The sequence below is a fragment of the Labrus bergylta genome, chromosome 1 (assembly GCF_963930695.1).
Source record: "Labrus bergylta chromosome 1, fLabBer1.1, whole genome shotgun sequence".
Lineage (NCBI taxonomy): Eukaryota > Metazoa > Chordata > Actinopteri > Labriformes > Labridae > Labrus > Labrus bergylta.
Genome location: NC_089195.1, coordinates 26,086,474 through 26,099,779, shown reverse-complemented (window position 1 = coordinate 26,099,779; position 13,306 = coordinate 26,086,474). Strand labels below are relative to the sequence as shown.

The 13,306-nt window shown below is 39.0% G+C and overlaps 1 protein-coding gene across 5 annotated transcripts; it reads left to right on the top strand.

Moving 5' to 3' along the window:
* The first annotated feature begins 4,818 nt into the window (after positions 1–4,818).
* synpo2b (synaptopodin 2b) lies at positions 4,819–13,029 on the top strand. 5 transcript variants are annotated; one of them, XM_029279319.2, is made up of 4 exons: positions 4,819–5,527; positions 6,362–8,442; positions 8,926–8,978; positions 11,371–11,537. In XM_029279319.2, exons 1-4 carry the CDS (start codon positions 4,834–4,836, stop codon positions 11,393–11,395), a joined length of 2,853 nt encoding a protein of 950 aa, XP_029135152.2. In that variant the 5' UTR covers positions 4,819–4,833; the 3' UTR covers positions 11,396–11,537. The 5 variants fall into 5 exon arrangements, with proteins under 5 accessions (XP_029135152.2, XP_029135153.2, XP_020499473.2 ...); XM_029279320.2 differs by lacking the exon at positions 8,926–8,978 and having other exon boundaries at positions 6,362–7,692; positions 11,371–13,029; XM_020643817.3 differs by lacking the exon at positions 8,926–8,978 and having other exon boundaries at positions 11,371–13,029.
* Positions 13,030–13,306: the final 277 nt, after the last annotated feature.

Here is a 13,306-nt window from a genome sequence, read left to right as displayed (position 1 = left end):
ATCTTCTTTTTTTCGGGATTGTAAACAAGTTATGTCTCTTTTAGAGATGGCCACATTTCAACTGGATGATTTGTCCTTTTTAAAAGTTGACAGAATAAAAATGGTGGTCTTATATTTTTACATGTAATAGTGCATATTTTCATTTTGTTAAAATGGAACCAAAGAAACGTCTACAGTTAATAATAATGTAAGAATATAAGCATTAAACAGTATACTTAGTCTAACAGGCACATTATACCATGAAGAATATGGAAAAGGTTCAGACTGCTGGATTGCAAAAAAAGTTTGCAATATGAAAAACATGGAACATCAAAAATCTGTGTGCAAACAACTGAGATCTGAACCCTGAGGATGTAATGTGACATTTGTAACCACCATGACTGTTGAGTTGTGTATGTCTATGAAAAGTACTGCACAGTTTACTGTCTAATCTGTGTCTAAATGTAAATTGTAATGAATTAACACTAAATGTAGAGGCCATGCTTGCGTAAGATTGAGACTTTAGGTGTCAATGAATACACAGACTGACTGAACATGTCAGCAACCCGGGGTTGTTAAAGCATGTGAGAAGTTCAGGTTGTCATCAGTGTAACATGCTCTGTATGTTTTAAATCTGCCCAAGGGACAGACCAGGTTTAAGATCAATACCTATTTTGTGATACAATCATTCCTGAGGGCATACATCGATCATGGAATCAACAAAGACAGGAAAAAAAATATTTAGAGGAGTAGCTACCGCTTGCATTAACTTTAAGCAAGCTTTAAGCCTTGAGTAAAGGTATCTTCACCTTTATAGGGGAGGGGGACACTAAGAATGTGATTTTAAATGTTATCTTAAAGAAATGAGTAATTCATGGGTATTGGTTACAGAAGGCAAGTTTCTCCATTGTACTTCTTCAAAACCCCCATTTTCAGCTCAGATTTAGTTCCATATATGGGCATCCTGTCACAGTGAACAGCAGCCTTACCCCATCTATTTACTGTACAGCAGCTTTCTTATGTGCTACTTTAGCATTTAATTTATTATCCATATTTTAAAATCACGATCTGACCCAAATGAGACAGCGGTTATTGACACTCAACAGTGAGGTGGAGTGAAATACTGAAAGGTATAACTGAGTTGATCTTTTTAATTTGTCTGTATTTCTCTGAGTAATTAAACATGGAAAATATATCTAAAAGTACGTCTCTGTTTTAATACCAAGCATGATGCATTCCTCAAATCCCTCTAAAAATGTCTTCAAAGTTTGCTAAGGACACGTTCATGATGTCACCGAGCTGCAGCTGCCTGATGCTTACCGAGCTGTGTCTGAAGGGGGGGTTAGGGTCAGGAACACCTCTTCTTCTCTCTCTTTAAATACAGTAGCACACACGAACGAGTAATGCTGCACAATGTGCAAAGTGAAAGGTAACCTGAACATCAGCAAGCAGGAGGGGAAGTCTCTAAGGCTGGATATCAACTATTGAAGCATCTTTTTGGATTTCTTTTCCTTCGCTTGGTTCAGGGATAAAAAAAACTGTGAGTAGTGGATTTTTTCCTGAGAGTGAAAATGTTCTTAATCTAAAGTTTTGTATCTGAGATGATATCCTTGTTTCATTCATCCTGCTGTTGTAAGTTTTATGCATTCTGGTTTCCTCAAAGTCTGCCTGCCATAAGCTTTAATATGTGTCTTTGTATAGAAATAAAGAAAGCGTCTTAAGTGTCCTTAGCATCACTATTGACGATTTTTTTTTTTTATTGACTTTTTTTACATAGAAGGCTATAACTCTAGTTTCTGCTGCAGCTTTTTAATTAAGGTTTATTTATGTAAAATCTTGTTTATAGTTGTATTGATTGTGACATTTGTCTGGGTTGAGATTTGTCTTAACTTTATGATGACATTATTTCTTTCTTTAAGACTAAACCTGAGTGTTTCTCATTACCGGTGAAAAACACCGACTCTATAATGATGCTGAACATGGAAACATCTGATCCTCGCGGGGGTCATCCCACAGACCAAGAGTTCACTCTTTTGTCAGGGATGCTGACTTCCTGTTTCCATAGCAACGAATCAACATACTGACATTTACTGCCAAAAAAGGAAACAAAGACTCTAGTAGCTCCAAAGTAAGGCTTAATGATGGTTGAGTAAGTGGAACCAAGTGTGAAGGGAAGCGTGGGCATTGGACACAGTGTCCAAGAGTTGGTACCATTTTAGTGATCCTGCGGCTGTAAGTGTCACAGGACCTTTGTGTGGTCAAAATGCATCATACGTCATGTAGTCTAGAGCAGTTTGTCCGAGGATTCAACAACTTTCTATCCAGTTTTGCTGCACAAACATAAAAGTTAGCCATGTGCTACAAAAAAAGTTTGCATCAACTGCACGAGTATAAAGTTACACAATGGCTGCAATATCTAAATATCCAATTACAATGGATTTAACTTAGTGCATCAAACGTATGAGACCAAAATATCATACTGCAGTCGTATTGTTAAGGTTACAAAGACAGCAGACAGTACATGACAGGAAGGGCAGAGAAAACAAACTTGGTGGGCCAAGGTTGTCTAAATTCTTTATACTTTGATACTTATGTGATTATAAATTATACAGTCTCGGATATTTTTATGATTGATTGTTTTGAAAAGTACCAAGCTGTAGGATAACTTTAGATCTTTAGTTATATTTTTAACCAAAAGAAAATTACTTATACCTTTTTCGCTAATCAATCAAAATGACAGTTTCCATTCCGACACAGATTTTAAGATTAATCTTTCATTTAAATAAAAATGATGTCAAACAAACGTTTCTATAAAAATTACGAGTGGCATGCAATATAACACACACAGGATAACTTTCAAGATGCAATAGTATCACTCTGTGATCACATTGTTCCTCTAAGTCTGTGAACAAAAAGAAAATCAGAGCCCCTTTTAGGCTGATCTAGTCGTCATCCAACAGTAGATGTTATGTCATTTTAAATCTGCTGTTAGAGTTCAAACTCTAATTGGGACAATTTGTTCTGATCTAATGATTTAATTCCCTAATAGCGCCACCCTGTGGACAAACCCGTTCCCTCTCATCTTAACTTATTTTATGGATCCATAAGTAGCTAAATCATTCGGTTGTTCTTCCATTATTTGTGTTTAGTTTACATCTAATTAATGCTGCTGGCATGATTGATTTCTGTAATTTTCTGGTTTGGATTTAGGCATACCTAGTTTCTCTGAATGCAGTGAGTTAAATATTACATGTATTTTACAAGTCATTGATGGTTGGCTTTGCCCTGAGCCCTTCTGAAAACATATCTTTGTTTTTTTTATTTCCTCCCTGTTAAAAAAGTCCAAAGTCCTCATGATTATTTGATTGTGCACAGTGAAAAACTAATGCACAAAACAACCTCTGACCTTTTTTTCTTACAGATATAATCTGTTAATCACATGCTGACAATGAAATGAATAATTAATAGATATGTCATAAATAGTTTCAAATCAGATGAGGAAAGACCTTTAAATATGAACCTTTTATAACTCATTGATTGTCCTTTTTGAATCTGGTTAGCAGCCAGAGGCGTCTTCTCATGGTGGTACAGAGTACTGTGGCACCACCTTCTGGGGGAAGTCTGGAAATGTGTTTGAGAGTAAAAGGCTTGTGTTTGTAGAAGTCAAAAGTCCATTTGATGCAGAAGACTGCTTCAAGATCCTTTGATCTGGAAGCTTGTTCTTATTGTTCATATAGTACAGGTGTTGATATAAAACATAACAAAAGAATGTTGATCCTGAATTTTACTGTTCCATGTTAGGTTATGAGGGCACTATTTTCAGTTCATATTTATAAACCAGGGTGGTGCAGTTGTGCAGTTGGTGCAGTTGGTGCAGGTGGTGCAGTTTTCTGTTTCAATGTTCTCCCTGTGCATGCGTGGGTTCCCCCCAGAGACCTGCTCGTTGGGTTAATTGGTGATTCTAAATTGTCCATAGATGTGAATGTGGCTGCGTGTCTGTCTCTATATGTCAGCCCTGTGATTGACTGGCACACAGTCCAGGGTGTACCTGGCCTCTCGCCCAATGACAGCTGGGATTGGCTCCAGCCCCCCACGACCCCAGAGGGGGAAAAGCGGTATAGATAATGGATGGATGGATGGATGGATCTATAAATCAAGCTGAAAAGGGTGTGAGGAGCTACACTGAATTTAATGTTAGTTTTAGTCAAAATTAATGTCTGGAGGGAAAAGCATTTTATTTAAACTCTATGTTATAATTTTATCTCTTAAGACACTTTATATAATTTATTTTGATTCAATAGTTCATTGGCAAAATAATAGAGAAACTAATTTAATTTATTTATGTGAGGGAGTAAGAGGCCCAGTATTTCTACTATGCACGGTCACTCAGATTTAGTTCTTAAATGGAAATGCTGACAGCCACTGCAGTGCTGATATTTGTTGCTGTGAAAGATGTGAGACAGGAAAAACTCTGCTGTATAAACAGAAGTTCGGAAAAACAGCCATGCCATTGTTTTGCTTATGCTGTTGGATGTGAATGCTGTTTCCCCCCCTGGATATTACATACCATTCCATTTAGAGCGATGGCTGCCCCGATGCAACTGCCAAAAGAAAGATGCACTCCCTATTGGGGATAGGAATAACTTTGACAATTACATGATAGCTAGATATATTACAAAGTGCACGAATGCTGAAATCTTTGGATTAGAAGGAGTGAGAGTCATAATTGCAAGTGTGTAATTGTTTAATTATCCATGCGGAAAATGAAAGGACATTTAAAGCTGAAGTTGTTTGTCTTTGTCTTAACAAAGGTATTACTGATGACACCTACGACATTGTGAGACAACATTCTAGATGGACCCAGAAGCTGAGGACCCTGACAGCAAACATAACTTGGTCCCTTGGTCAGGTTCAGATGGTTCCCAGGAACTCTGCGTGTCTGAGACCTTGGCAGAGTCCTACTATGAAGATGATGCCAGTGATGCAGAGTACCAATCAGACCCTCAGTCTTCTCACACCCAAGTGTCTGACGACGAGTCCCCAGAACGCCATCAATCAAAAGACTGGGAATCTGCAGGTGAGCCGCAGTACCCACCTGAACTCAGCGGTAGTGAAGAGGATGTCTCATACCAAGAAGAGGATGACGTCTACCTTAGTGAGTCGAGAGAATCCATTACAGAGTCTCCTCACATCCAAAGCTCACCAACATCACTATCCCCACATCCACAGCGTCCTGACTCTGAGCTACAATCTGGCAAGATATCACGGCCACATTCCCACTCATCTTCCTCCTCTATTGGCTGCACTGCTGATATGACCCTGGCCTTGACCCTGACCGCAGAACAGCCCTTGGGAGCCAGTAATAGGCAGGGCTCAGGGACTGGGAACAGAAGGGTTGCATTCTCAGAGGAAGGAGGGTGCAGTGAAGCACCTCCTGCTTCTGTCTTCTTTGGAATTTCAGACGAGAGTGCTGAGCAGGCAGAGAAGTGGAACTCGGAGTCTGACACAGATCTGTGCAGACCGGACAGGCACAGGGCAAGGCACACACGTAAGTATCTTTCTTCTACCTTCACTAGTTATATTTAAGAAGATGTGTGAAGCTTGTAGAGCAGACTGTACAGAATACATGTTTTCAAACTGTATACAATGCATAACTTACTTAGAATATTTTTAAATTCAGTGCCAGGCAGGAATTCACTTTTGATTTTAACCTTAAATTAAATGTTCTACTTGTCAGTATTATAGGTGTTGTATAAAGCTGGAGACCTCATTTAATCCATCAATAATTTTATGCAAAGCAACATGTGTGGGTTATTTTCATTCTGTAACATGGGGTCTATTTTAGGTGGACTTGCAGGGAGAATTCCCATGGCTTTAATAGTCAGAGCAGGATAAGAATAAAATATGACCATATGATGAGGCTGGCAGAAACAAATTTGACAGACACCAGCATGTGTCACCCTGGCCTGTTACCTGATCCCTTTTCCAACGTAAGAAAGACTGCAATGGAAAGTGAGCTGATAGTTTTACTTGCCCCATGGACCCACCAAAGTTAGCTGTAAGTAAATATGATGCTTTTATTAGTGCGCTTACTTCAGCTGGAGCAACTTCAAAATTTTGTATTGGTGCTCTTGTGGTTTAATCTTAAAACTAAGATCAAATAAAACTACTGTGAAAAACACCTCCAAGTGTTTAGCAAATTGTCACATTGTTAATTGAGTTCACTAAGCCAATTTTTTTTTTTTAAACCATAGCTTCTCAAATTTCCACTGACTGTCTGATAAATCATATAAATAAAAAACTGTATATCTGATTAACGATAGATTTATTAACACCCCTCTTACCTCCGTCCAATTTTTTCTTCTTTCCCTCTTTCACTCAGGGCTCAGTCACAACGAGAGCCAGTCAGAAAGAGAAGTAAAGGAGAACAAGTCTAAATGTAAGCGACTGGCTCTGCTGCTAACCAATGCACCCAACCCTCAGAATAAAGGAGCCTTGCTGTTCAAAAAACGTCGCCAGAGAGTTGAGAAGTTTACACTTGTGAGTTACGGGACTGGTGAAAACAAGTTTGACAGTGAAGACCAAAAAGAGGAAGAAACTGAGGAAGTCAGATCCGCTGAGTATAACTTGGAGGCTTCAAGTGGGTCCGATTTGGAAGAGGAGTATTCTGTTTATCACCAGGAACACAATCTAAGTCTGAATTGGGCCAGTCTTCGAGAAATGGAAGCACTGCCAGACACGAAAGGGAAGGGCGTTTTGATGTTTGACCAACGACGAAAACGGATGGATCGAATGGTGTCGGATCATGAAGAGAAAAGTAAAGCATTACATGTAGAAAGATCAACACAACTTGAACCTGCAGAAGCACAGAATATTTATGGTCCAAAGGAAATGTACATGCATCCTGATCAGGCCAGCTACGTGGATGCAAATTTCAAGCAGCATGTAGAATACCAAGAAAATATTCAACAAATGAATAACCAATCCAATGTATCAAGACCCTTGGTGCCAAACAGAACTGCAAAGCCTTTCCTAGGATTTCGAGATGGTACAACTTCTACAGTCATGCCCGGTGGCATGGTTCCAGTGACAAAGAAGCATGAATCAAGATTCAGAGTACCTGTGCCTATTAATACTAACCCACAGGTTTGGTCTCCAACTGGAGACATCATAGCATCAAGAGATGAGCGAATATCTGTGCCAGCGATCAAGACAGGCATCCTACCGGAGTCGAAACGGAAAGCCTCTAACAAACAACTAGCAACGCTGCAGCACGAATCAAGTCTTCAGCATTACAGCAAAGGGGAAAGGAAGTCTTATATTGAGCCAGAAGAGGACTTCTTTAGTCTAGGTGCTGAAGCTTGTAACTTCATGCAACCAAAAACAGTAAAACTCAAGAATCCCCCTCCAGTTGCCCCCAAACCTACGATCAACCCAACCTCTCAACCTTGGATGAGAAGAAGTCCTTCTTGTGAGCCTAATATTCCACCAAGAAGTCCCGTTTTACAACCCTCTCAAAGCCCTGCTGGGCCTCATAGTCAGCATTACTTAGAGCAGCAAAATTGGGCTCAGTCACAACAGATGGCCAACAGCTGGGCACCGGATCAAACACTTCAAACACCTGCCAGTGCCTGGGGTCCGGTCAACTCCTCTTCTCAGCTTCATCTTCAGCCAACCGCAAATAGCTGGAGTCAACGATCGCCTCGATCCCCTGTGAGTATGAACACTCGCAGCCCTACTTACAGCCCACATGAAGCGTCACCCTTGAGGAATAAGTCAGACAGTGCTCCACAATCAGTAGCCTCCTGTCCACCACAAGCAGGATTGTCACATGTCTATGAATCAAAAGCATCACAGGCTTCTCAAAAGAGCCAAGTCAAAGTCGGAGGAATAAATCGGGCTGGTGATGGTCCAACTAAGAAGGGAAAAGGGGCAGAATTGTTTGCCAAAAGACAATCCCGTATGGAGAAGTTTGTTGTTGATTCTGAAACAGTTCAAGTTAACAACACAAGAGCCCGCTCCCCAACCTCCTCTCTCCCCAACTATTGGAGGTATTCTTCCAATGTTCGTGCCCCACCTCCTTTATCTTACAATCCCCTTCTTTCTCCTTTCTATCCTCCTTCAGCAGCCAAGCAACCCCCTTCCACAAGCCCCAAAATCAAGCCTAAGACCAAAGAGAAACCTAAAGCACCCCCAAAGCACCTCAATGCCTTAGATATCATGAAGCATCAGCCTTATCAGTTGGACTCATCACTGTTCAAGTATGATGCAGTCCCAGAGGCCAATAGCCCCAGCCCCGGCCCCGGCCCCAGCCCCAGCCCCAGCCCCAAACCTACCCAAGCATCAAAGTTTGAGGCTATCATGAGACGTAAACAGAGAGCTGCCTCTTCTCAGTCTCCACATAAAGGCCCTGAGCTTGTTGTTCAAAGCAAGGCAGAGGTCCCCGCAAAGTCTCCTGTATCGGTAAGTTCCCCAAATTATTCTGCCCGCAGACCCACAAGATCAGCTGAGCCTCTTTCAATTGGCGAGCATGTGGATGAAAAGCACACTGTCACAGCCCATCACATAACCAGCCAGCAAGCACCTACTCCCAGACCTGCAAACGCATCCTCCCAGCAGTCATCTGTTGGTGACAGCATAGCTGCAGCCTTTTCTCCTGCATCTCTTATTGCTAGAGGCGTACGTCAAATGGCACCTCGGCCAAAGTTCTCTGCTAAGAAGCCAGTGGCGGCATGCACTCAGTGGAAGCCTGTTGCTATGCTCCATTAGATCCTTTACTGTTTAATGTCATGCCTGGGTTAAATAAAAAATGAGACATAGAATTTACATTATATTATTACATCTGGAACTTAGTCACAAATATAACGTCTCATTCTACCAGTGAAAATGATTGAAATATTGATGTTGCACTGTCTCAATGTAGGCTTAATCCCAAATCTTTTACAGTATGCAGATGTCAGGACATGCACGAAAAGAAGATTGGAAGCAAGCCTACCAATGCAAGTTTTAAATTGTAAAATAATTGACTATAAAAAAAATTAGGCAAATAGCTCATCATATAATATCATTTTCCTTAAACTTGGTGGTGTATGTGTGTTTTGAAGAAAATGTGAGATTAAATGATTAAGAGTGATTCTCAGGAAGTGCTTTTACATGTGCAATACTGTGTGAAGAGGGGCCTTGTCTAACAAAGGTCTCAGGTGTGAGATGTTTTTCTTTCTTCAGTTGTTTTTCTTTTGTTAGAAATACAATGCATGGCATGCATTTGTATCTTTTTGTAGTCACAATTGACACTAAAAAAAACAAAAAAAAAAAACAAACCCACACACAACAGAACCTTTTATTGATTTATTACTTCATTTGAATTTAAACTCAAAATATACTGGGATAACAATAACTCACTTTTGCAATCATATATACTGAAATGATTGAATCATTAAGTATGTCTGAAGATAAACTGTCTATGCACGTCTTCTTTTTTTGGATGCATACAATTTGCAATTCCTTCTGTCTCATTCCAAACTTTTATGGCATCACAACGGATTCAAATATGTTGTGATCATTAGTCCTGATTACTTTACGTGTCTTTTATATATTCTGCAATTGTCAGTTACGGCCAGTTATTGAACTATCAGTGAAGTCATCAGACATTGTGTATCCTCATCCTTGATGTAAAACATGAACAAGTTGTCATAGAGATGTTTAACAGTACTGCTATTACAGAGGAAACTAAATTGATATAGGAAACGATTGTCTTGTTTGTCTCTGTCTTTGAAACATATCACTGTTTATTGCACTTCTTCACAATCATACTATTAAAGTTTCTCTTTCCTTCTGTTTGTGTTCTTTTTATCTGTGTCACGAGCTTCTACTTTGTTTTCCTGCACTACAGTTATATCACTTTTTGTGATCACCTACATTTCCTCCTTTATATTTTTCACTACCTCACACTTTAACTAAGAATTCACTTTAACTGTTCTTTCAGCAAAATCATTTCTTTAAGATTCAATACTTTATTGGGCGTAACGTTTTCCTGATATAAAAGTCAAATGGCTCTTTGCTGAAGGTCATTAGTGTCACTCACAACCTTGTCCACACTGATGTGTCCTGCTTCTGTTCACGTAATTTGTTTTATCAGTATTTACTCCGTGCATCTTTAAATTGAAATGTGAAAAGTTTGGAACTATGATCTTGGCTCCCAGTTCTCTTAATAAAGGACGACACCGACTCTCTGTTCAAAAGGGGAAATCCATCTAAAAGATTATTTTTTTCACAGTATCAAGTATTTCAGCAAAAAAAAAATTCAACTGTATTTATAGAATTAGCTTTTCTTTACTTCCTTAAAAGACAGGCCTTATATTGCACAAGTTGTAAGCATATTTAATAGCTCCTAATATGCATGACTTACTCACTGTGTCAAAAACCTATATTAGCCTTGACAACAACATAACAGAGTCAGAGAAGCTACGTGTAAAAGAAAAGCCCAAGACCATCAAATACTTCTCACTTGAAGAAGTTGAAAGCTAGCATTGACAGAAATTTTGTTTATTATATGAAGAAATTCAAACTGGTTTGTGGTTGAAAAAATAATGTCATATTAAATTATCATTATTATCATTATATGTCATAAATGTTTGAATGTTTGCAAAGCCCAAGACTGATTATAGTTTTTCATGCTCTACACCAAGAACAGCTTCTTTAGAGTAATAATAAAATAACCATTTATGAAAAAACCCTAAGAAATAAGAATTTATTCATTTTCTTACAGCCACATTTCTTTGTAGTTTTAGAAGTTAAAGCTCCCCCTGGCATTAAAAAAGTATTTCTGATTCTGAATGCTTTTGAAATATCCAATTATAAAAGTGGATTACCCCTTTAAACAGATGGTACAAAAGTATTTTAAAGATATAGTTCCAAACAATGTTGAATGATTTATATATGTTCCTTTTTTGTTGTCACATAGCCACTGTACTTATTTAAGTTACTTGAACCAACAGCAGGTAAGTTCTTTAGTGTTGTTTAAAATAATGTATCAAATGATGGTTTAAGTATTAAAAACTAGATCTAACATTTATATGTTGAACATGAGAAGGGTTAGGGCTTCACTGATATGAAGTAAATATAAAAGTTGTTTTCTAACTTTTATATTTTCTTCACATCACTCAAATCTTTTCTAGGTTTTATAAGAAAACTCAACTCTCTAGTTGACCTACAAATCTGAAAAAATAAAGTTATTTCAGAAATAAAGCTAAAACCATTCTTATTTACTATTTACACAGACTTGATAAGTAAGTTCAATATGACGTTTGTTGTCTTGGGTTCCAGATGGTGGCAGCAAAGTCTGCAGCTAAGTCATCAACACCAGTCAACCAATATGTGCTTCTCTTTCAGGGATTTGGTCGAAGCCACTCTCTGAGCCTGCCCAGGCAAATGAATTTGTTGCAGCCTCCCAGATTTCTGTCACCTGGGAACACATCTGGAGTCCAATCTTCATATTTATCAACACAGAAGCAAACATCCTTTCAGGAAAGAGTCTGCAAGCCGCTGTCACCGTGGGAGGCAGCATCCAGAAGCCCCTTGGGCTCAGTGGATGAGGCCTTTCTGTTTCAGAGCCTGCCGTCATTGGTTGCCTCTAATGTCAAAGCTGCAGGGCAGCGTAGTTCTCTGCCAGAGCCTCCAGATGAATGGAAGCGCAGGGTGTCTCTTGATCCTGCAGCTGTCAGTAGGGGTCATTATCATGCAGCCCCAGCTTTTCAGGCACCGTCCATGAGCAGGACATTTTCACCTGAGAAACCAGCCTTCTATGGGCCTCCCTTCAGACCTGCTCAGCCTCTGAGGCCTACCAGCAGGGCCAGTATTGGATACATGGGGCAATGATAGAACTGCCCTACCTAGCGCAGTACAGTACCACCAATCTCCATAGTGTCTGACCACTACCACTAACATGAGGTACATCAGATAAAAACAAATACAGTCATATCAGCAGTAATGAAATCTGATGTGGAGGATCATGCAAAGTAAACTGAACAAAAGAGACACATAAAGGTTGTGGAAATGTGTTTGAGCAGAGTTATCTTATTGGTCTGAGATGATGACATATTAAGACAATTTAACATGTTTGTTCTGAATTGTTTTTGTTGTTGATGGGAGCGATAGGTCTCATTGGTCACTCAGTTCAAAAGGCTGAACAACTTATCATAGCTTTTTGTGCAGTGTTGCAGTTGAGATGTTACCCTGTTAAGTATAGTCTTTGCTAATAGAAGAATATTTAAGTTATGTTTTACAATTTGACAGTGTGATGCAGTTTTTGTCCCTCTGGAAAAGTTAAACATGTTAAGAAAGTGTTACAAGGGCTAAAATGTAAGTGTCAAGAAGTGTTTGGCAGAATGATTTTTTAGTGGTGCAATGCTGGTTATTTTGATATAGTTTGTTTTAAGTATTTGTTGAGAAAAAGGCACTTTAAGAAAAGCTTGAGTGTGGCTTTTCAGCATGAATCTTTTCTCACTTTTTCTGTCTTGAAGTTAAAACTCTCACTTCTCAATATGTCATTCAGTAAGCATAACTGATACTTATTTTGCTCTTACTAATATTGCAGAGGTGATATCATGTATAGTCAAAGAATGAACATTTCTGTTAATGTGTTCACGTCCGACAAATCACATTTTTCCATCAGCTGAAAGGAAGCTGAACAGCACCTCTAAGGAAAATAGTAAAATGGCAACCATCACAATTTGGTCTCTAGACCTACTTGTCGGAATGAAATAGATATGATATGTGATGTGATTTGAGCGTAATTATTTCTAAGTCAAGGGGAATAAATGTTGCATGCATTCATTTATCAGTATCCAAACTTTGATTTCATGCACTGTGTGGTTTTCAAGTGCAAACAGAACCAACGTTTCTGTGTCAATGTTCCAAAATGACAAGTGTCGCTATGTTTGTTGCCTCAGGCTACTTTTTCCCACGTTTTTCATTTGTATTATGTTTTTTTCCACTTTTAAAACCCTAGCTGACAAAGTAAAATACATTAAAAAACCTTTTAAAAAAGTATTCAAATTGTTGTTGTTTTTTGCTCCCACTTAAAGTTTTAGTTCAATGCAAAATTTTAATGTCCACAACATATTTATTTTGGGGCTTTTTATTTTATATTTTACATATAGAGCAGTGGAGTGAGAAATCAGGGACAGAGAGAGAGAGAGGGAGGAGCCACAGGTCGGATTTGAACCCGAGCTGCTCGCTTGGAGGACTATAGCCTCCTTACATGGTGCACGTGTGCTAACCACTAAGCTACTGGCGCCCAGTGCTATGCCCACAATTTTTTAAGGTA